The sequence below is a fragment of the Myotis daubentonii genome, chromosome 3, assembly GCF_963259705.1.
Source record: "Myotis daubentonii chromosome 3, mMyoDau2.1, whole genome shotgun sequence".
Lineage (NCBI taxonomy): Eukaryota > Metazoa > Chordata > Mammalia > Chiroptera > Vespertilionidae > Myotis > Myotis daubentonii.
This window is the reverse complement of record NC_081842.1, coordinates 142,983,791-143,009,158: the sequence shown is the minus strand read 5'-3', so window position 1 is coordinate 143,009,158 and position 25,368 is coordinate 142,983,791. Positions and strand designations below refer to the sequence as shown.

At 39.1% G+C, this 25,368-nt stretch overlaps 2 protein-coding genes across 6 annotated transcripts in view; one reads left to right on the top strand and one right to left on the bottom strand.

Annotated features, from left to right (window-relative positions):
* The window catches only part of CDKAL1 (CDK5 regulatory subunit associated protein 1 like 1), a 684,969-nt gene that overhangs the window by 641,340 nt on the left and 18,261 nt on the right, over positions 1-25,368 (bottom strand). For 2 of the 5 annotated variants that reach the window (XM_059688757.1, XM_059688758.1), the window contains exons 3-4: positions 23,139-23,311; positions 21,959-22,071 (exon numbers count right to left, since the gene is read on the bottom strand). In XM_059688757.1, coding sequence (XP_059544740.1) covers positions 21,959-22,071; positions 23,139-23,308 — 283 coding nt within the window. In that variant the 5' untranslated portion in view covers positions 23,309-23,311. Of the gene's footprint in view, positions 1-21,958; positions 22,072-23,138; positions 23,318-25,368 lie in introns of those variants that run through there. The other 3 variants (XM_059688759.1, XM_059688760.1, XM_059688756.1) reach the window with 2 other exon arrangements.
* On the top strand, positions 18,080-19,052 carry LOC132230769 (voltage-dependent anion-selective channel protein 2-like). The gene has a single exon (XM_059688755.1). The coding sequence runs from the start codon at positions 18,144-18,146 to the stop codon at positions 19,026-19,028; it is 885 nt and encodes a 294-aa protein (XP_059544738.1). The 5' UTR covers positions 18,080-18,143; the 3' UTR covers positions 19,029-19,052.

The following is a 25,368-nucleotide window of genomic DNA, read 5'->3' as shown; positions in this document are numbered from 1 at the left end:
GAAAAAGATGTAGACTCTTTATTTCTAGGGATTAAAAGTGATATTTAAGGAAAAATAACAAAAACTGAAGCATACAAGTTATATTGAGTTGAAACAGTGAAAACACACCTGAAATTATGTTAGATAGCCTCAAAACAAGAGTCAAGCATTTTATATTAGTGCCAGAAGCATTTTGTACTTTTCTACTTCCAGTAAAAATCATTGGCAGATTCTACTTGTATTAAAAAAAACAACTATAGATAGGTTTAATTGACATAAAAATAAGCTACTTGTATTATCTTGCTTGGGTCATAAAGCTTGTTGGTTGTAATACACTCTATGAATGAACAATAAGGTGATTTTCACCCAACTGTATAGTAAGTGTATTCACCACACAGTGCTATATAAATAATCTTTACTTCAAGTCCTATTATCTAATCTTTATATTTCTCAACTAAAGAAGCTATTCATAAAACTTGGATTTTCTTTTATCACACCACTACCAGTAGTAAATTCAAACAATGAAAGGTTTTGCTAAATTTTCAAAGGTACTTTCAACATAAAATAACACTCCAGAATAGATAAACCTATGTGGTATGACCAAAAGGCCACACAAATCATTTATTTATGGCTGTTATGTTTTAATCACTGGATTGTTTTTAGAGGCCTAAAAAATTAATGGTTTTTGCTATACAAAAGCAACTATGTTTTCCATGAAACATTAGCTGTCACATTAATACAAGGTTTTATCATTAATTATACTGGATTATACAGGAGTTTATGTCTAAAAAATGATTGTTAAATATCTGAAATTCCAAACCATTTCGAAATAAAAATGAAACCTGGTCCTAGTAAACATTACATGAATTAAAGAACCACTTAGAAAACAGAAAATTAAATGTAAAAAAATATAACCTCAATTTAATACATTTGCAGATAAAACATCTAACATTTTTTCATCAAAAAGGAAAATATTAAACATAGGTAAACAGTGCCACCTTTTGGTATATTTAGGAATTGAACTCCTAAATTGTACAAACATAAATTTAATGTAACAGATGAAAGTAAACAAAGGAATTCAAAAGGCATCAATTTATAATTTAATAGTGTTAAAGCTTTAATAAGTAATGATTTATTTTTAAACTTATAAATATTTTCAAGAACTAAAATATTATTTCATGTTTATATGCTTTCATTTCAATTTCATGAAGTTGGGAGGGCATCATTTCATTTCAAAGTAAACAGAGGCTTAGAAAATGCTAATGACCTGTCCAAACATCCCTCAATTAAGAACAGTTGAGCCATTACTGGCTCAAAATTGCTAGTTTTTAAATTCCAACATTAGTCCCTTAAATATTATATAATGAGTCAAATCCCATAATTATCCTGTTACAAACAATGCACACACTTCTGTGTTGCTTAAGATTGTATTTTTTTTACAATGTATTTTGTATACACTTGCAAGAAAAAGATATTTGTTTAAAGTACTACATGAACAATACACAAAACATTGATTATATTCACATAGCTGTTTACACTTCACAAACGCAAAAACTCTTCATTTAATACAGTATTCTTCCTATCTCTATGCTAATGGGGGGAAAATGTGTTTAAAACTGCAAAGGCTTCTTTCTTTTTCTTTTCCAGGAAAAATAACCCTTGTTTACAGCTTGCATTGATTTGCAACTTACCTCAATCACAAGATAAAAAAACCTGCTACAAATGAGATGGAAATGATGAGCTTCAAACGCTCTCCCTAAAACTTATTTGCCTAAATTTGATCTTACATTTAGATGTCTGTATACCATGGTCAGTGTCTTCCACGCTTACATCTGTCAGTGATTTCCTGAATGGTTTTATTAGACTGTAACATATTTATGCTATAACATCCTCACAGTTCCTTATTTTTATTAGCTAGCTAACAATTCAGCACCCACATGGAAAAAAGAAAACATTTATCTTTATCTTTGGTTCACTTTATGCTATAAATTTTACTCAAATTGCAATCATCAAGTTCTTTATAGAGCAGATTTCAAAATCACAGTTAATAAGTAATGATTCCATCTTAAATTATGTAGCAACTCAAAAAGAATCAAGAAAGAAGACAATAGCTAATACGATGGTAGCTAAAATGGTACTGAACACTAAAAGAAGGGCAAAGAGTGAGCCAGAGGGATGGCCAATGTACTACACCTTCTGTGGAACAGAGCTCCATGATCAAATGCAATCATGAGACATTAACTCAGAAATATATTTAGGGCATTAGTCTCACCTCTTGTTCATAAGATATTCAAGAAAAAAACACAGAATAATACAAGAAAAATGGTAAACAGCTATTTCTAAAAATGATTTAGAGGGAAATATTAAATATAATAGTAAAAAGATATTTTTAAAGGATTTTGTTTCACCTACAGCTCCTTTTTCATCATTAGGACTGGATGCTCACTCTCAAGAATAAACCACATCCCAGATCTTCTCTAGAGACTCTGATTTTCCTTCCCCTATTTCTGAATGGATGAAAAAAAAATCCCATTTTGAAGGCCTTAGTTTTATTTATTTCTGCCTTATTCCCTGAGTAGAAAGGGAAAAAAGAATGAGAAAGGGCCATTCTCATTGCCACCCTTACACTATGCCCCGTTAGCCATTGTTGCAAATAACTCAACATTTGGACAAAAGTCATACTCCAAGAACACTTCTCTCTGCAAGTACACAGGCATATACACAAATACATGGAAAAATATGTAACCAATTTTATTAAGTTTGAAAGAACATCAAAATTTCTAATATTGAATCAATCCCATTAAATTGAAAGCAATTACTTCTTCCAATTTAATAAGAGTAGATTAAATTAGATTTCTGATTCAATATAACTTGTAGTGCCCATGTCAGGAAAAGTGATAGTATGAGGATCTTATCCAAGACATGTCAAGTTTGAGACTGCACTTGACAGCCACCTAAATGGGATTCTACTGAAAAACTAAAGGGATTCACACACGCACAGACACACAAACCACATTTACTTAACCTTTAGAGTATACTTTTTTAATTCTGCTATAAAGATAAGAATAAAGTTACTTTGAAACATTATAATCAAAAAATTGTTTTTACTTCACTAACACACACAAAAATACCCTGAATTCCTATTCTGTGCCAGGCACTATGCTTAATGATGGTAATAATAACAAGCACAAATTGAACACTTTACATGTACTAACATTTAATCTTTAGAAAGGACTACGACTGTCATCTTCATGAAATATATGAGGATATTAAAGCACAGAAATACTGTCATTTGTTCAAAGTCATATACCTAATACAACAGCTGGTTTTACTGTTTGGCTTAATATTAATAGCTGACTACAGTCTGCTCTTCATCACTAATCAATAATCTCTCTGACATGTCAAAAGTAAAGATGACTAAGATAGAAGGAACTCACATGCCTTGGGAGAGATAATATAAAACAGATAAATTACTCTAAGATTGGAACTAGCTAGGGTACCACGCTCTCTGTGTCTCTAAGACAGGGGAAATGAGCTGGATGGCAGCAGTGTAAGCAGAGCTACAGTGTATAGAAGGAGTAAGGATCTAAAATAATCAGATTAGGCGATCTAATGTACAGTCACAATTACTACAAAAAAAAGGCCTTTAAATCACATATATATAATATACATTGATCTATGTACATAATACTAAATTCAAAGAAATTCTTAAATTTGAGAATCATCAAGCTACACTGAAGGAAGGACTAAAAGGAAAGTGTCTCAAAATGGCTGATATTCAAATCAGCTCCCCTTAAATTAACCATCAACACATGCTGGTAACGTAGGAATGGGTGGGACATTTTTAAGGGCTGTAGTTTACTCCATCCTCTTTTAATATTAAGCCTCTTTAACCTAAATACATGTAAACAGATTTGGGGATTAATAAGCAATTCAAATTGCATTTTATGTGAAGGTTAGATTTTAGTCTAGCATGAAAGCAATCTAATGGTAAAGTAACACATGTTTGTCCTTAGAGTCAAAAACTCTCACCTCAGTCGCCTCCTATAGGCAAGAGGACAAGGACCACATTCTAGGACAATGATGGCGAACCTTTTGAGCTCGGCGTGTCGGCATTTTGAAAAACCCTAACTTAACTCTGGTGCCGTGTCACATATAGAAAATTTTTGATATTTGCAACCATAGTAAAACAAAGTTATATTTTTGATATTTATTTTATATATTTAAATGCTATTTTACAAAGAAAAATCAACCAAAAAAATGAGTTCGCATGTCACCTCTGACACACGTGTCATGGGTTCTCCATCACTGTTCTAGGACAAGCATAGTCAGGGCAACAGAGCAACGAAGATATCAAGAAGCAAGTCAATGACTGAACTGTTTCACATCTGGTCTCCAACATACATACTGCAGACTGATACCTGCACAGGATCATGCTGCCTCGGCAAAGGTCTAGTTGTTCAATTCTTATATAAATATATAAATACTAGTAAACAGTTTCAAAAGCAATAAATAAATAAAAATAAAGTGTTAACTAATTTAATGACATCAAATAATTTTATCAAAAGATTATTTGTACCATGAAATTCACTTTTCATGTATGTTATAGTCAGTGATCATGTAATAAAATACTGCCATCTATTGTCCAAGAGCTAAAACTACATCATTTTTTTCATCCAAAGCCACTAAAATTTTTAATTAAGACCAAAAAGAAACAACACTATTTACACAAAGTGTTAACATCTCAAAAAAAATGTTTATTCCCAAGACCAAATATGACAACAAAATAGATTTTTAAGTGGCGCTTTCATGATAATTTATCACCTGGCCATGTTTTTTTTATTTTTTATTTTTTTATTAAATTTATTGAGGTGACATTGGTTAATAGGATTATATAGGTTTCAAGTGTAGATTTCCATGATACATGGTCTGTATATCACATTGTGTGTGTAACACCCAAAGTCAAATCATCTTCCGTCACCTTGTATTTTGATACTTTACACTTTACTAGCCTCCACCCCACTTCCCTCTGGTCACCAATGTTTCTTTAGAGTCAAAAACTCCCACCTCAGTCACCTCCTATGGACAAGAGGAGCATGTCTGTGTCCATTAGATTTTTTAATATCCCACATATAAATGAAATCAGATGGTTCTTAGCTTTTTCTGACTAACTTATTTCGCTTAGCATAATATTCTCAAGGTCCATCCATGTTGTCACAAATGGCAGTATTTTGTATTTCATATATTCATACAGCTGAGTAGCATTCTCATGTACAAAAATTAATGCAAAATGGATCAAAGACCTAAATATAAGATCTGAAACAAATTATTACATAGAAGAAAACACAGGTACTAAACTTATAAACCTTGGTCTTAGAGAAGAGTTTATGAATCTGACCCCAAAGGCAAAAATAAACAAATGGGACTATATCGAACAAAAATGCTTTGCACAGCAAAAGAAACTACCAACAAAATATAAAGGCAACCAATTGAATGGGAGAAAATATTTACAAACAACAGCTCTGACAAGAGATTAATATCCAAAATATATAAAAGAACTCATACAACTCAACACCAAGCCAACAATCCAATTAAAAAATGTAGAGGACCTGAATAAACACTTTTCCCAAGAAGACATACTAGTACAAATGCCCATTTTCTTTAAATTTTGTATTTATTTTAAACACTATTCAAATTAAATTATCCTAAGAAATGTTTCATTCTACTAAAAGACTGCAAAATATAAAGAAAATTTTAGCATATTTAATTTACATTTTAGGACCTTGTAAAGAGTTTTTTTCAGTTTTTTATTATAAGGCATATAATTCCTTATGTAATGAAAAGCAATGCCCTCCCATTTCTCAGTCATCTTGAACTCATTTTAAAGTAAAGACAACCTCCTTTTTAAGACTGTATAGGTAAAATGGGTTTTATGATTAAATATAATGGAAGTTATACTTCAATAAAGTTGTTTACAATTTTTAAAAATAGCCCTAGCTGGTTTGGCTTGGTGGATAGAGCGTTGGTGGGTGGACGGAAGGGTCCCAGGTTCGACTCCAGTCAAGGATACATGCTGGGTTGCAGGCTCGATCCACAGTAGGGGGAGTGCAGGAGGCAGCCGACCAATGATTCTCTCTCATCATTTATGTTTCTATCTCTCTCTCCCTCTCCCTTCCTCTCTGAAATCAATACAAATATATAAAAATAAATAAGTAGCCGAAACCGGTTTGGCTCAGTGGATAGAGCGTCGGCTTGCGGACTGAAAGGTCCCAGGTTCAATTCCGGTCAAGGGCATGTACCTGGGTTGCGGGCACATCCCCAGTAGGAGAAGTGCAGGAGGCAGCTGATCGATGTTTCTCTCTCATCGATGTTTCTAGCTCTCTATCTCTCTCCCTTCCTCTCTGTAAAAAATCAATAAAATATATTTTTAAAAAAATAAATAAGTAAATAAAAGATAGTGGAAAAGGAAAGAGAAATGAAAATAAGGAAATACTTTCTTGAAAAATGAATAAAAAATTTTAAAATATAGAAAAAACTTATCACAATATGCCAATGAAGCTATGCAATATCTTTATTTACCACAATGCTTTCCTTAATAAAGTACATATTCAGCTCCACTTTTAGGTGACAAACCCAACGTTAATATACTTCTACGAGATGTATTTATCCCTGAAGTCACAAAAGTAACAGTGAAAGTTTTCCAGAAAGTTATGCATAACATAATGGCAATCAAATATATATATGTCAATTGCCTTCCAAATTGAAGCATTTTTAAGACCCAATTACATATACTGTAAATAGTTTTTCATTTACATTTGCCTACATCCTTCCAAATGATGGATTCTTCCATTCACACACACACACACACACACACACACACACACACACACGCATGCACATGCATGCACACACATATGCACCACACTAATTAATTCTCTTATATTGATTTTCATTTCAGCCTTTGGTTTTATTTAAAAAATCAAGTCTGTCCTCTGCAATTTCCACTTTGAAAAACATATCTTAACCCCGTTAAATTGCTGCTCACCTTCCTCAACTTCAGCCAATGCATCTTTTACTTTGTCACCACTGCCAACCTACTTTCCTCAAGAAAAGGGAAATGTGGTGTAAAGAGCAAATTTTTACTCAGTTCCTTCTGAGATCACAAAAGAATTTGTCCCAGCTCAGGCTAGCCATTCCATAACTCCTACTACAGGATTCCAAAACTACATCTACCTATAACACAAGGTCTGGTTAAAAAAAAAAAGGCTGTCTGGGTCATATGCTTACTGTGTCCACTCAGTTACTGGTCATACATACTGCAGTGCAATATGCCTAGAGGTCTCATTTACATCTAAATATCTCCAAATGCTAACATTGTCAGCTGTTCTGCTTTGGTTGTCTGAGGAGATAAAAGGTAAGGAAGCTACCAAACCTCTTGAAGACTCCTGTCCTTGAAAACTGAGTTTCTTGGAGAGAGTTGATAGAAGGAATACAGCTCAGTGATCCAGTAACCATTGTCCTCCCTGCACATTCACTACACCACTCTTTCGTTGGAAGCCACACCCTGAAAAATGTCTATTTCTACTACAGCTCTGCTGTCAGATGCTCACACAAAGTCAGATTTTAATAAAATTCTCAACTTTCTATATAAAATAAAAGTGGCAAAAATAACTAGAAAAAAATTAAGACTTGTGAAGAATATTTTTAGTAGTTCACGCAAAAAAACTTATTTCCACAATAACTACTAGGAAGGGAAGGTGAAGTGAATTACTGGCAAGTTAAGCAGTACTTTTAATTATAATCTTAAGACTATAGTTTTTCAGCACAAAGGATATATACAGATAGTAAAAGCTTATAAAATCAGCCTGAAATGCCCACATAAGGAGGTCATTCTACAGATCAACAGATATTGCTGCCATTTTAATGTACATGAAAGGCTTTGCTTCTCTTTTATATAACCTTTCTCTGTTTAACTTGTGAGCTTTAGAAATGCGAAGGTTCAATTTTATAAGCTGATGGTCACCACTTGCATTGCAGACACTGCAAATGATCAGAACAGTATTTACTTTTCACTATAATTCAGATGGACTTCAGAACCTTCAGATAAAAGGCATCACTTTTGGCTAAAGAATAAAGAATTTCAGCAAGGAAACTCTGGGTTACATTAAGAAAAATGTTCTATTCAGCACATAACTAAACATCTCATAAATACTTATTCCTAATAGATATAATTTAAGTCAGAATCTAAATATCAGAATATATTTAATCAGTGTTTAAAGGCCTAGGTTAACAAAGTCCTTTCCTGTCTGTTTCTTCAGGTACAAGCTATATGAAATTAGCAATAAATATGAACATGTTTTACAAACTGTTAAGATACTATACATATGTAATAGTTATAGTGATGGTAAAAAAAAAAAAAAAAAAAAAAAAACACAAAAAAAAAACAAGACTGTATTAAGGAGGTACATGTGAAAGAAAAGTGAAGAGCCCTGTACTAAGACAGTGGATGATTCTTTCATTGAATTCACTAGAGATTCAAGAAAAACACAAAAATCAAGATGATGATATATTTATGTTCTACTGGGAGATCACTTTACATCTGGAATTAAGAAGGTGAGAATGGACTAGGTAGCTCTTAGCTGACACTGCTCTCCATAACAAAAAGAAGCGCTTACTTCCAACTCCTAATTCAGTGCTGAAATTAATAAACTGAGGATGCTCCTGTGGTATGGAGTCCAGTGGTACATACCATCTTCTCTCTTCTGTCGCCGCCCCCCCCCCCAAAAAAAAAAAAATGGGGGGGGAGGAGGCTGGAGGGGAGTGCCCGGCCAGTGTGGCACAGTGGTTGAGCATCAACCTATGAACGAGGAAGTCTCAGTTCAATTCCCAGTCAGGGCACATGGCAGGCTCAATCCCAGGTGGGGGCATGCAAGAGGCAGCCAATTGATGATTCTCTGTCATCACTGATGTTTCTATCTCTCACTCTCCCTTCCTCTCTGAAATCAATAAAAATACTTTTTTTGAAAAGAGGGGAGTTCTAATAAGGGTCATATGTCAATAACTTCTAAAAGAGAAGAAATTTTAAAACATTGGGCAGCCAAAAAAAAAAAAAAACTACTCTAATAAAAGCCATTAATATTACATTTCTATTTGAAATGGCTTTAAATTATCAACTTTGAATGAAGGACTACACAGCATAGTGCAAACAAGCAGAGGCTATGGTGACAGATAACAGATATGTCTGGGGGTCAGTTTCAGCACATATTAGCTGCGTGGCACTGTATATAGGTCATGTGTCTTCCTTTCCCAGTTTCAATCACCTCGTCTTGAAATATGCGGAAACGTAGGCCAAAGTTATTTCATTGTATACTTGCAATAACTTACATGAAATTTCTAATACAGAGTAGCTTTTAACCAATTCAGCTCCCTTATCTGATAATACGTACAAAAATCCTGTTTACGTAGAACTAGCCTGCACAAAACATTGTCACCTAAGAGAAGTATAATATGTTTTTCATTTAGTTACATTCTGAAAAAGTTGAAATCTACTGCCTTTTCAGCTTCCCACAGAATTAATCTACTCCTTATTTTAACATACTTTATTATAAAGATAAACTCAAGATATCAATGTGTAATGTTACAGTCACCTGTTCTTAAAACTGAAATAAGAGAGCAGTCATTGTTTCTTTAAGAAATTTTATATGCACTTATACATTAATTATGTAATTTCCAAGTCCAAATGAAAAGTGCAACTTTAATGTCCTTAAAATTCTACTGATCACAAATGTTGTCCTTGAATGTAGTCATTACGCAAGCACTTTCATATTAGCAATCTAATATGTCCCACTGACCTCAGCCTTAAAATTTAAAGCAACTTCAAATTAAATAGCCAGGTCCAGAAAATATGCTTACACCACAGGCATTCCATTATAATACTAGCTCCAATACCAAATAAACTAGTGTTTATTTGTTCCTACAAAGACATATTAATTTTCTTGATTTAAACATAAGATGTTATAATCTGACTTGACATTATCATGAAGCATTTCTAAATTATAAATTGGAAATGCTCCTTTAATGAAGCAGGCCCTACTTCCCTGTATTATAAAAAATAAAAGAACATTAAAGCTTGACCATTTACTAAAATAACTGCTAAGATATAACATACAATATGCAGGCTTTTTCTTGCAGAAGACAATAAATTTCTTGCCCACTAGACACCATGTCTAGTTCATTTTCACGTCTTCACATCTCCCAGCACTATACCCTGTAACACATACCATGTGCAGAAAACATTTGCTGAATGAATAAACTATACACAAATATACAAAGAAACTATCAAGAATTGTAACAGCCCAGCAATTTTAAAATGATTTCTCTGAAACTGTGAGCACCCAAGCTAAACACACTATTCTGACTGAGGTAAGCTTATCACAAATATTTCATATGTATATAACACACATTATTCTTGTGTGTTTATGAACTAGAATCTAAGTTACTGGCCTTGTGAAGGATTTTTTTTCGCTAACCAAAAAGCACATGCTATCTTCATTCACAAGCGTATGTGACTACAAACTAAACATACCTCTCTCCAACATCTCTCTCTCTCCAGTCTTTCTCTCTCTCTCTCTCTCTCTCTCATCTCTCTCATCCTCCCCTCCCCTCTCTCTCTCTTCATATCTCTAACATAAATCTAGGAAATCTATATCTAAATGAAGTCACTTGGGGAGAGCCCATAACTTATTTATTGAGATAGGCAATGGTTATGAGTTCTTTGCTGAAACCGTGTAAGAGTTGCGAGGTTCCGAAGAGATCCAAAAAGTGTTAATAGGTACAAGATTCATGTGCCAAAAGCTCCAAAGAAAAAGCCAATATTCAATAGATCAGAGTACTGAAGAAAAGGTTTATTGAATCAAAAAGCCTTGTACAAGAAGATTGGAGAACTCATTCTCAAATCCAGCTTAAGGGAGTCATTATTTTGTACATATTTCCCACTTCTGGGGAGAGGGGAGGCGCCCTCTGCCAAGGGGCTGCTCCAGCAAAAACTCAAGGGACAAGCAGAATTCCTCTAACTAATTATCATATTTGCAGCAGGAGCTATTAGCCTGAAGGCCAACAGAGAGAAGCTTTTAACTGTTACAAAAGTAGAAGACTCACTGCTAAAAACAATTTTTGAAACTCTTTTAGAACAGTTTTCAGAATCAATTAAGATAAATAAAAATGCCTCATGTTTAACTAAAACAACATTCATTGTCCATTATCATATCACATACTTTATTCATCAGATTTGGCCTCAAATGACCTATGACCATTCTAATACTCTCAAGATATGAAGATCTGCCCCAATGAGGACACTAAAAATGAAATATCTCAGCATCTCCAGAAGAAATAATCAAAACCAAAAATCAAAGTCAGCATTATTGGGGGAAAAAGTTTAACCTACAAAAACTGCTTACATGAACACACTCGTGGAATGTATACATTTAAAACATATTTTTTTAGGCCTGGGCAGAGAGGCTAGGTTGATTGGAACATCATCCATACAGTGAAAGGTGGAGGATTCAATGCCCAGCTAGGGCACATACCCAGGCTGCAGGTTTGATCCCCAGTTGGAGCGTGTGCAGTAGGCAACTGATATCTCTCTCTCTCTCTCTCTCTCTCTCTCGCTCTCGCTCTCGCTCTCGCTCTCGCTCTCTCTCTCCCCATCTCCATCTCTCTAAAATCAATGAAAAAAAAGAAAAAATACAGATATCCTCACGTGAGAATTAAAATTGGTAATAAATAAGTAAAACATATTTTTTTGAAAAGCCACTTATGGCCCTAACTGGTTTGGCTCAGTGGATAGAGCGTCAGCCTGCGAACTCAAGGGTCCCAGGTTCGATTCCAGTCAAGGGCATGTACCTTGGTTGTGGGCATCCCCAGTGGGGGGTGTGCAGGAGGCAGCTGATTGATGTTTCTCACTCATCAATGTTTCTAACTCTCTATTCATTTCCCTTCCTTTCTGTAGAAAATCAATAAAATATATTTTTTTTAAAAAAGCCACTTATGGAAGAAAAGAGGCTACTTACTGAACCTGACATGGGAAGGGAAGGCCTGCATGGCAGCCTTACAAACTCAGAGACCTAAAATAACCACGAAGGATGGTCTGAAATTAAAACTTTTTAACTAAAAGCAGTTTATGGTAGGTAGTCTTCATTCACAAGAAGATGTGACTACAAACTAAACGTACCTCTCTCCAACATCTCTCTCCCCCCAACCTGCCTCTCTCTCTCTCTCTCTCTCTCTCTCTCTCTCTCTCTCTCTCTCTCTCCTCTGACAAAGATCTTCCCCAACAAAGGTCAATTTTCATCTCAATTGAGCCTGTCTGTTGTCCTTTGCATCTATAACATACCCTTGAAATAGCAAAGTAATTTCCTTTTCCACACCCCTCAAAGCATAGATACCACACAGGAACAGAGATCACAAGTTCCCTCGTTATTATTGAGTTGTTGACTGTTAACTATCCTGTACCCACCTATATAAAAGAAGTATGTGTCTATCATTTTACTTTTATCCAATCTCAGAGGTTTCCCTGCTTTGCTTTGTCCCACCTCCCTAGTCTATCACCAATGGATTTCATGTAACCAACTTAGCTTCTGTTTTGCTTGTAATCCTATCTAATAATAGACAAACATAGCAATTGACCATACCTTCGCTATGCCTCTCATTGGCTAATCAGAGCAATATGCAAATTAACTGCCAACAAAGATGGCGGCTAATTTGCATACTGTAGGCAGGGTGGGACAGCGGGAGCCGCCATCCAGGCCCCTATGTGCGCCCGCCCGGGCAGCAAGGGGCTCAGGCGGGCGAGGCGATCGCAGTGGCCCCGCCCCATGTGCAGCCCCGGCCGGCACAGGGCTCAGGAGGCATGATCAGCAAAGTGGGACTGGGGATTGGCAAATGGACGCAAGGCAGACCTCCTGGTCCTTCCCCTCGGCCGGCAGGCTCCCATTAATCTTCAGTTTCTACTGAAAGGAATGTGGCGCCTCCACTGGGCAGCCTCCCAGGACTCGGACTCGCAGGCTCCAGAGTGGAGACTTCAACATGGACTTTAGCGCCTGCTCAGGGGAATAACCGCCACCTCCCTACTCCACAGCTGCTTCTGTGTCTGCAAGAAACTACGCATGCTCCTCCCTGTGACATGGGCGGGGCCAGAGCCTGAGTTGAGCGGTTCAGCGTTAGCAGCTGGACCAGTGCAGGGATGGAGGGAGGGAGGGCGGGGAAGGAGCAAGGGGGAAGCCCTGGTTCCCTGCTCCTCCTCCCACAGGCATGGCCCTTGCTGCTATTATGATAAAAGGAGTTGTGTTTTTCTAACTCTGTCTGGGTAAAGGAAACAAGTGTCTGTTGACTTCTGATCTTACTCTCAGAGCTGCCAGTTAATCCCTCTGGATGCATCATATCCAAACTCCAAAGGATCCGAGGGGCAGGATCAACCTTCATTCCATAGTTGAGGAAACTGACCAATAAACACGTGTCTCATGCCTCAGTGTCAACTCCCACAGAAATCTCCGGGTAATGACTCAGATTCTATATCTAAGGGTATATTTTCTTCGGTTTTCATGTTTAATTCAGCCCCAAGAATCAAATAATACAATAAAGAATAAAATGAGTTCAGAGGGCTCAGCATTGTATTCCCAGGGCCTTTGGTCCCAAACAAATCGCAGAGCTCAGTTATCCTGAGATGAAAGGAAAGGAAAGAGAAATGTGAAAGATTTCCCAGCACAGTCACAGAGACCTCTCATAACCACATATTAAGGACATGACATTAACTTAGGGGTGGAAAGGATACAAATGAAATAGAAGATGGAGCCATTTGGAGTGAGCAGGCTAGCAGAGGGGCAGTTGGGAGCAAGCAGGCCAGCAGAGGGGGCAGTCAGGGGCGAGCAGGCCGGCAGGGGGGGGTAGTTGGGGTGAGCACACTGGTACAGGGGGCAGTTGGGGGTGATCAGGCTGGCAGGGGGCATTTGGGGGCAAGTAGGCTGGCGGCGGGGGGAAGTTGGAGGCAAGCAGGCTGGCAGGCAGAATGGTTAGGGGCAATCAGGCAGGCAGGCAGGCAGGTAAGTGGTTAGGAGCCAGCAGTCCCAGATTGTGAGAGGGATGTCCTACTGCCAGTTTAGGCCCGATCCCTGTAAACCAGCAGTAGGACATCCTTCCAGAGGTCCCAGATTGGAGAGGGTGCAGGCCGGGCTGAGGGACACTCCCCCCACCCCAAGTGGAGTGCACAAATTTTTGTGCACCAGGCCACTAGTCTATATATATAAAAGCCTAAGCAACCATTATGACCGAACGACCTATCAACCAGTCGCTATGACGTGTATTGACCAGCAGGGGGCAGACGCTCAATGCAGGAGCTGCCCCCTGGTGGTCAGTGTGCTCCCACAGCCAACCTCGCATGGCCAGCCAATCTCCCTCGGTCCCTTCCCCATCCAGCAGCCCCATCCAACAGCCGGGAGGCCCCCAGGCCCGGCCCCAATTGGGACTGGGCAAGACAGCCCTGATCGCCAGCAGGCCTAGGGACCCCACCCGTACATGAATTTCATACACCAGGCCTCTAGTGTATAAAATAAGAAGCAAAACTGCCATTCTCTGGAGCATTTTCTCAAGCCATTGAGATTTTGCTTCCCAGCAACAATTGTCAGTCTGACTCAAATAAACATATTCAAATTCTATACAGGTCTGAATGTTTCTTACATTGACACACTGTACCTACAGGGTCAATTTAATTGCTTTCCATGATACTAATTTATTGTATCAACAAACATGTATCCATGATACAATTAATTGTTCTGAGTTTAGGGAAAAGACATCATTTCTCAGTAGCGTAACTGCAGAAACTTCGTTTCTTTAATATGACCTTTTCTCCTTTCTTTCCTTTTGATTCAAACTGACCTCATGCAGCACACCTGCCTCTTCTCCCTAGAATATCCACTCCCTTAATTATTAAACCCTCAGGACCATGGGTTTCTGGTCAGTATCAAGCTGTCTTAAGAACAAAACCTCAGGTCTGTTGACCACAGAAACAGAGTCTTAAGTCAAGCTAAAGATAACATTTACTTCAGATGTGTTTCACCCCCGACCAATGAAAGCAAAAGGGCCCTACAGACCACACCCTCATGAAACCAGACAGAACAATGTCATGGCTGGACCTCAGGACCTGATGCAGTGATCAACTACTCCCTGCTCTGGCCTCAACCAATCAGGAAAGCCCAAGATTCCAACTCCTTTAGCCACATGATTAGTGACTTTTCCCTTATGTTAACCCATCCCCTGGAAGCCATCGGGGAGCCAGGTCTTTTAGCACTGGCTTACCTGTGACTCTGGGCTTGGTGCCATTTCCTCAACTAATAAACCTCTACTGTCTTTGCTGCACACTCCTGTGCTTGTTTGATTGGGCTTTGATGCGCACAGATGAACAGACCCTCAGTCCGGTAACAGTAGGTTTCATTCTTTGAAATGAGAAGAAGACACTATTTTATAAATTATGAACCACCCTTCAAAATAAAAAGGGTTTGGAAGAGATAATTAACAAGCCTAACAAGCCCTCACTAAGCAGGTCTCTTTGAGGTTTTACTACAGGATAATTATATTCCTGGTTTCACAGTTAAAAACAGCAATTTCAACTATCTACCCATGTGATTTTTCTTCTCCAGATAATGAAAATATCTACTATTGGTAATTGAGAGCTAATCTTTAATTTTTCTATATACTATTTTCAAGAATCTCTGTGTACATTATACATAACCTATATTTTACACCTATTATAATCACGGTTAAGTGAAAATATTTTAGTTTTACAATTGTTTAATAAAACAATATAAGTTATTAAGCAATAAAATGTTCATTAATTCCTATTATTCCACACTAATGAAAGAGACTACTGGCACAGGTAATCCAGAAATCCTATTCTCAATCTAAATATAAAATCAGTAGAGATTTCCTTCTTAAATGTTTTACAGAGCTAATATTGTTCATATTTCCTGGGCCTACAGCACCAAGACAAGTTAGAAAAGTGGTCCTATGTTCTACTGAATGCAATCCAGACTAGAATTAAAAATTGACTATGCATTTCTAAAGTGGGGACAATCGCCCAACTGGCATGGCTCAGTGGTTAAGTGTCGACCGGTGAACCAGGAGGTTCTGGTTCGATTCCTGGTCAGGGCACATGCCCAGGTTGTAGGCTCAATCCCCAGTGTGGGGCATGCAGGAGGCAGCCAATCAATGATTCTCTCTCATCGTTGATGTTCTTCCTCTCTGAAATAAATAGAAATATTAAAAATAAATTAAAAATAAAGTGGGGACAATCAACAGCATACAAAACTAATACACATATATAGAAGTAATACAAGTACATAAAAGTATTATACTACATTAATAAGAAACAATAATTTTATATTCAAGTGAGTGCTTCCTTAATTCTCCCATTCTACTATTCCTAAATAGGAAGCCAAAATTAGGTGTACATAACAAAGCTTAATATTCTTGTGCAAACATATTTGGACTGTTATCCCATATAATAAAAGCCTAATATGTTTAGTGTCCAGTTGTCGATTGTCGGTTCAACCAATCAAAGTGTAATCCTATACTAATAAAAGAGAAAAATGGTAATTGGCGTACGACCGATACCTTTTTCATTGGCTAATCAGTGAGATATGCAAATTAACTACCAACTAAGATGGCAGTTAACCGCCAAAAAAGATGGCGGCTAATTTGCATATTGCAGGCAGGATGGTACAGCGCCATCAGAGAGCAGGTTGGGGGTGTGAGTGCCAGCAGTCGCCCGAGACCTGATCCCGCCGGTAGACCCGGACGCGAGCCGGCGGGGTGGCTGCGGCGTCTGCCTGCACTCACACCCTCAACCCGCGAGAGCGGGTTGAGGGCGTGAGTGCCGGTGGTCGTCCGGCACCCGATCACGCGGGCCTGCAGGGCGGCTGCAGCGGTCGCCCGGGACCCAATCCGGCTGGCAGACTTGGACGCGAGCCGGCGGGGCGGCTGCGGCATCCGCCCGCACTCAAGCCGCCAACCCGCAAGAGCGGGTTGGCGGCGTGAGTGCCAGTGGTCGCCCAGGACCCGATCCGGCCAGCAAACCCAGACGCGAGCTGGCGGGGCGGCTGCGGCGGTCGCCCGGGACCCGATCACACGGGGCCGGCGGGGTGGCTGCAGCGTCCGCCTGCACTCACGCAGCCAACCCGCGAGAGTGGGTTGGGGGCGTGAGTGCCAGCGGTCGCCCGGGACCCGATCCGGCCGGCAAACCGGGACGCGAGCCAGCGGGGCGGCTGCGGCGTCTGCCTGCACTCACGCCCTCAACCCGGGAGAGCAGGTTGGGGGCGTGAGTGCCGGTGGTCGCCCGGGACCCAATCACGCGGGCCGGCAGGGCGACTTGCCCCCAACCCACTCTCCCGCCCAGCAGGGGACCCTCATTTCCCCCCATCACTGGTTCTGCCCCCAGCCCAGGCCTGACGCCTCTGTCAGAGGCGTCAGGCCTGGGCTGGGGTCAACGCCTGAGGGCTCCCAGTATGTGAGAGGGGGCAGGCTGGGCTGAGGGACACTCCCCCCACACACACACCCAGTGCACGAATTTCGTGCACCGGGCCCCTAGTATGCTAATAATATGCTAAGGCTGCTCAACCGCTTGCTATAACATGCACTGACCACCAGGGGGCAGAGGCTCCCACTGGTAGGTTAGCTTGCTGCTGAGGTCCAGCCAATCAGGACTGAGCATGATGGGCTGGACATGCCTTGCAGCCCTCCCGCGGTCCCTCCCCGGCTGTCCAACCAACCTCCCCACGTACCTCCCCAGCCCTGATTGTGCACCAGTGGGGTCCCTTAACCTGGCCTGCGCCCTCTCACAATCTGAGACCCCTCGGGGGATGTCGGAGAGCCGGTTTCAGCCCAATCCCGCAGGCCAAGCCAAGGGTCCACACTGGTGCACGAATTCATGCACCAGGCCTCTAATTTCATATAAAAGAGTAGAGTTAGGGTTGCAGAGGGCGGAACGGTGTCTCCTTCACTTCACCCTCCACCACAGCAGCCGCAGCTTGACGCCAAGCGAGTCGAGCAGCTGCAAATTGAGTGGCGGCACAGCCCCCCCAAGAGATCAATAGACCACCTCTTCCCACAACCTCACCATGGTGACCTACGGACAGAGCTGCACACAGCCAATGTGTATTCCTCCATCATATGCTAACCTCAGCAAAGCTGACAGAGATATTTTCAACAAAGGATTTGGCTTTGGGTTGGTGAAACTTGACGTGAAAACAAAGTCATGCAGTGGTGTGGAATTCTCAACATCTGGTTCATCTAATACAGACACTGGTAAAGTTACTGGGACCTTAGAGACCAAATATAAATGGTGTGAGTATGGTCTGACTTTCACAGAGAAATGGAACACTGATAATACTATGGGAACAGAAATCGCAATTGAAGACCCGATCTGTCAAGGTTTGAAACTGACACTTGATAACACCTTTTCACCAAACACAGGAAAGAAAAGTGGTAAAATCAAGTCTTCTTACAAGAGGGAATGGATGAACCTTGGATGTGGTGTTGACTTTGATTTTGCTGGACCTGCAATCCATGGTTCAGCTGTCTTTGGTTACGAGGGCTGGCTTGCTGGATGCCAGACGACCTTGGACAGTGCCAAATCAAAGCTGACATGGAATAACTTTGCAGTGGGCTATAGGACTGGGGACTTCCAGCTACACACTGATGTCAATGATGGGACAGAATTTGGAGGCTCAGTTTATCAGAAAGGATGTGAAGATCTTGACACTTCAGTAAACCTTGCTTGGACTTCAGGTACCAACAGCACTTGCTTTGGTATTGCAGCTAAGTATCAGTTGGATCCCACTGCTTCCATTTCTGCAAAAGCCAACAACTCTAGTTTAATTGGAGTGGGCTACACTCAGACTCTGAGGCCTGGTGTGAAGCTTATACTGTCTGCTCTGGTAGATGGGAAGAGCATTAATTCTGGTGGCCACAAACTGGGGCTTGCCCTGGAGTTGGAGACTTAATACAGCTGAAAGCAATCTCTGGGAATGGATATCAAAAGATTTGGCCTAGCCAAAGCCGGTTTGGCTCAGCGGATAGAGCATCGGCCTGCGGACTGAAAGGTCCCAGGTTCGATTCCGGTCAAGGGCATGTACCTGGGTTGCAGGCACTTCCCCAGTGGGGGATGTGCAGGAGGCAGCTGATCGATGTTCCTCTCTCATCGATGTTTCTAACTCTCTATCTCTCTCCCTTCCTCTCTGTAAAAAATCAATAGAATATATTTAAAAAAAAAAAAAAAAGATTTGGCCTAAATATATTTCCAGTGTGACCAGCAGGCTTTTTTCCCTCCAAGAAGGTGATTAAAACAGGATGAGCTAAACAAGAGCTATGTTTTAAATATGTATGTAGACAGTTACTTAGTAGCTGGTTTCTAGTTGAATTGTTTATCTAGTTACCAATGCAGCAGTCCTGCAGTCACCTGTACATTATTTAATGTATTTAACTGTTAAATGTGCTACCCATCAAAAATGAAATAGACCTTTATGAAAACTGTAAAAAAAAAAAAAAAAAAAAAGTAGAGTTATAAAACCAAACACAAACTGCTAATGCATTAAAATTTAAAGTAAAGTGTTGGATAATTAATATTACCTAGGAAAAGTCAAACTCTAATTTTTTTAATGTTTAGGGAATTATTTCAAAGGTTATTTTCTTAATACTCCAACTAGCATCCTTAAGAATGTGTTAAGGCAAGCCCAGCCTAAATTGTACTAAAAATTATTAATGAATACAGAAGTGATTCTAAAACCATATTTTGAGTATTTTATCTTAAAAAAACAAAATTATTAAGACCAATTTTGTGCCCTGGCCAGGTAGCTCTGTTGGTTAGAGCATCATCCAATATGCGAAGGTTGTAGATTCAATCCCCGGTCAGGGCACATACATGAATCAACCAACGCATGCATAAATAAGTGGAACAACAAATGAATGTTTCCCTCTCCCTCTCTCTTTCTCTCTCTCTCTCTCTCTCTCTCTCTCTCAAATCAATAATTCTATTTTAAATTTTTAAAGACCAATTTTGCTGTCTAAAGAATAAGCTATCAGCCCAACTGGCATAGCTCAGTGGTTGAGTATTGATCTATGAACCAGGAGGTCATGGTTCGATTCCCAGTCAGGGCACATGCCCGGGGTTGAGAGTTTGATCCTCAGTAGGGGGCATGCAGTAGGCAGCCGATCAATGATTATCTCATCATTGATGTTTCTCTCTCTCTCTCCTTCCTTCCTCTCTAAAACCAATCTTTTAAAAGAAAATAAAGAATAAGCTATCAAAAACATAAAGTTAATAACATATGGTCATTTAGTCAGTGAAAAAAAACAATACTGTGAAAGAAGCAAGTTTCCAGTCCTCCCCAATTCTCACATGCTATCTCGAAGCTAGGACTTGCCCATTATATATGCAAAGGCAACTTCGAGGTGTAGAACAATGGTTAAGAGCAGTGTCTTAGAGTGACAGAGAATTCATTTCCTGTATGATTTAAGATAAGACACAACCTCTCCATTCTCACTTGTAAAGTAGGGATGCCAATATGTCCTCATATCATGAGAACTAAGCAAGCACTGGGTCACTGCCTGTCACATTCAAATTATGGTGCCATTTAATACAGTAACAGATATAGATGTGTGTATGTGCTGTATATATATACAGTCCACAGGAGAGGACCTAAAAGCACAGTGGCAATGAGCACACCTAGTGTCCAGATCTTCAATCTACTTCTAAACACCATTCTCCTAATGAAAGCGTTCAGAGCTTTGGGGGAAAGTGGTTGTTTCCAAGGCTGGGGAAGGGAAAATATGAAACTAGGACATCTTCAGGTGTCAGAAAAGAAGAAAATGCTCAATAAAGAATGGGGGGCATGTTGAGAAGACCCAGGAGTCAGCCTGAACGAGGTCCTATGGCCAAAGTTGGAACAATGAGCAGCAAAATAAATAATGGTGATACCAAACTACATCTCACAGAATAAAAAACTATCCAGAGGACATACTGATATAAGTAAATGAGAAAGGATAGCTCTTCCTTACACAAGAATTCCAATTAATAAATGTGGATAAAAGAAAAAAACAGAAAATCACCATTAAGTAAATAATGCACTAATAACTGTTATAGATAAGATCCACAGAGAAATAATAGAATTAGAAAAGGTTGAGGAGAAACAGGATATTTATTCATTAGAAAAATACTAACTTTACTGTGGAGAAATCTGGCAGACAAGGGTTAGTTACCTAGTAATAAGATATACTGACATTATGAACCCCCTGATATGATGCACTGAGAAGGATATACTATCACTTCTGTACTCTTCTGGCCAAAAAATGCATACATAACCTTATTCTAACCATGAGAAAACATCAGACAAACCTAAGTTGAGAGATATCCTACAAAACAACTAATCAGTTTTCTTTAGCAGTTCAAGATCATAAAAGACAAGAAGAAACTGAGGAACTGTCACAGATTAGAGGAGACTAAAAAGACATAACAAATAAATGGAAGATGAGATCCTAGATTGGATCCTGGAAGAGAAAAAGGACATAAATGGAAAAAGCGGTAAAATTCAAAACAGATCCGTAGTTTAGATAACAGTATTGTACTAATGTTAATTTATTAATTATACCATAATTACATAAAATGTTAATATTAGGGGAAGATGGGTGAAGGGCTATGCAAACTCTATACTTTTACTACTTCTCTGTAAGTCTAAACTTATTTCAAAATAGTTCCTAAAGTTCTTTTTTAATATGAAACCTATAGTTATGTAGGCAATGGGTTATCTTTTTATTTTGCCTTAAAATCATTGTTATGCTAACATATCCCTCAACTGCTAAAGCTAGAATACATAATTCTAAAAAACTTAGCTCTGAAAAATGTAATCAATAAAATACATTACACAGATCTCATTACCTGTAATTTTATATCCATAAGCAGCTAGTTGTCCAGCCATATATTCTCCATCTGAATTATTATGAGAACAACCCCATGTTCGTATCCAAATTTTCTGTATGCCTGGAATAGTGCTATTAAACAATCAATAAAAGAAAAGGTAAGTCTCATTAAAGGATTTTTAAAATAAAAAGCACTAGAGGATTTCTGGGCATATTATGAAGAAAAAAAAATACACTCACTGAAACCCATTCACAAGCTATTCATTAAAAGTACTTCTTATATAAAAATAGAGTTCAAAAATGAAATAGTTTTAGTGGGGGAAAGGGGACTTTCAAATTGGATTACCCAGTAATTTATAATTAAACAGAAATTACCTTAAGGACATATTCAGGACAAATACGATAAACTTCAGTCATTTTTATAATAGCAGAAAATTTTAACTCCATAGATTTTTAAAGTGTAATGTTCCAAACAAAATAATCAAGTATATTAAAACTTCCAACAATTTACTAAATAAATAAATATAGGGATATTAAAACTATACAACTGCATAATCATTTCTGGCTAGACTGTATTAGAATTTCACTAGAGACCTAATAAAGTAAACAGCACAATAATTCATTTGTGCCTAATGCCTTTACCTGAACTATTAATATTTGTAAATTTGCTAAGAAAAATAAAATGCACAAACACCACTGTCTCATAAGAACCACAAATTCCAGTAAAAATTTTAATTTGGAAGTAACACAAAAGTGCATACCAGATACAGTAACATCAAAGAGATGGGAAGAAGATCCTACCTATATGCCAAACACTTTCCTTGGCCCTGCCTTCAAGGAACATGCAATTTGATACCTTTTTTTGAAACCAATTACTTTGCTAAATTAAAAAACATTCTGCCCTGGGGTCCCAGGTTTGATTCGGTCATGTGCATATGCCCGGGGATGTGGTCTTGATCCCAGCAGGGGTGTGCAGGAGGCAGCTGGTCAATGATTCTCTCTCATCAATGATGTTTCTATCTCTCTCTCCCTCTCCCTTCCTCTCTGAAAGCAATAAAAATATTTTTTAATTCAAATAAAAATAAATAAATCTATATATTTCCTCTAAAAAGTTCAAGCATATTTTGAAAAGAGACATTATGCATATCACATAAACCAGTACTATCCTAGAATGATGTTGATTTAAAAAAAAAGCTTACCTATCACTTGGTGGACTATCATCCTCTTGAAAACATTTTTGGGTATTTCGCCTTCGGGCCTTTGGAACAATGTGCTTTCTTGAAAAATGCCTATCTTGTGGCTTTGAGTCTTGCTGTGACACAATATCTTCTATGTCATCCAGTAGTGTATCACAGGATGCAGAAGGCATCTTCTTCATCATGTAAAAAAGTTATAAATGATACAAACTTATGAGTCCCTCAGAAAATCTGCTTAACATAGTATTACCTATAAAATATCCTTGCTTAATTTGAATCCAATAAAGCCTTTAGATTTAACTTCATGTTTACAGAAAATGCAAAGATAAAGAAACACAAGGAAACAATCAGACCAATCCTACTGATAGTGGGACATTCCAAAATTCAAATGGAACTATGTCTTCAACAAATCAGTATCATGGAGGAAAAAAGCAGGAGAGGAACTGTTAAAGATCAAAGGAGACTTAAAAGCGCAACAACTAAATGCAATTCATGTTCTTGGTTAGATATTACTTTGTCCAACCAGCTGGAAGACATTTGGGGAACAACTGAGAAATCAGACTATGAACTAGGCATCAGATATTAGGATAGTGCTATAAATCAGTGATTTTCAACCTTTTTAATCTCATGGCACATATAAACTAATTACAAAATTCTTGATCTGACAAAAAATAGGTATAACTTTGATTTATTTACAAAAATAATCCTATATAATAAAAGGGTATTATGCAAGTAGAATGAACAGCAGAACAACCTAACAACCAAAGTGTAATATGCTAATGATATGCTAAGGCTGCTCAACCGCTCACTACGACGTGCACCGACCACCAGGGGGCAGACAGTCGCTATGACATGCACTGACCACCAGTGGGCAGATGCTCCAACCGGTAGGTTAGCTTGCTGCTAAGGTCCAGTCGATCAGGACTGAGCGAGATGGGCCAGACACGCCTTGGAGCCCTCCCGCGGCCCCTTGCCGGCCTGATCATGCACCCGTGGGATCCCTCAGCCTGGCCCTGCGCCCTCTCACAATCCGGGACCCCTCGGGGTTTGTCGGAGAGCCAGTTTCAGCCAGATCCCATAGGCCACTCCCTTTGGGAGGGCGCCAGATGCAGGGCTCATGGCTGGAGAGCGCTGCTGCGGCAGTACAAGCCTCTCCCAATCTGGACTGATTGGGTGCGGCAGGCACAGTGGGGCCGGGATGAGCGGTAGCGGCAGGTAGGAGCTGCAGGTGGCATTGGACTGTAGCTTTCGGCCCAATCCCTGCAGGCCACCCAGAGGGACCCCACCCATGAATGAATTCATGCACTGAGCCTCCAGTCCTATATAATAAAACTCTAATATGCAAATCGACCGAACAGAACGACCGGTCGATATGACACACACTGACCACCAGGGGCCAGATGCTTAACGCAGGAGCTGCCCCCGGGTGGTCAGTGTGCTCCCACAGGGGAGGCAGAGCTCAGCCAGAAGCCGAGCTCATAGCTGGTGAGCGCAGCAGTGGTGGTGGGAGCCTCTCCTGCCTCCGAGGCAGCGCTAAGGATGTCCGACTGAGGGCTCCCGGACTGTGAGAAGGTGCAGGCGGGCTGAGGGACCCCCCCGGAGTGCACAATTTTTGTGCGCCGGGCCTTTAGTAATAATATAATAGTAATTACCTATCCTTTTTGTTCCAAAGTTACCTTTTTAAAACTCAGATGCCTATACTTGTATATAAGGATTACTGGTATCAAGAATTAACCAATCAGACATAAACTTATTATGGGACATGACCAATAAGATTCAACTCTATTATATGACCTACATATTTATGGTTCAAGACAGGGAATTCATAACAAATGGCTATCATTGCATTGGCTGTCTCATGGGATGATACCCAACCAACTGAGCCATACTAGCCAGGGTTGGTTTTGCATGCTTTAAAACTTCTTGCAGCACACCAATTCAAATCACTGCTATAAATCATTAAATATAAAGTACTGTCCTTATGTTTAAAAACCTTCATTTTTATACTGAATTTATATTTATTATTTGTATTACATTATATATATTGTTCAAAATCTTATATTTTTGGAGATGCATATTGAATGTTTGGAGGTGAAATGCATTATGTCTATAATTTACTAAAACAAAAAAATTAGATAAAAACCTATGGGAAACATTTACAACTCTTAAATCTAGAAACTAGATATGTTGGTGTTCATTTCCTATTCTACTTTCCTGAATGTTCAAAATTTTT

What these genes read in the sequence shown, in the direction of transcription:
- LOC132230769 (XM_059688755.1), top strand. Translation starts at nt 18,144, where the DNA reads ATGGTGACCTACGGACAGAGCTGCACACAGCCAATGTGTATTCCTCCA.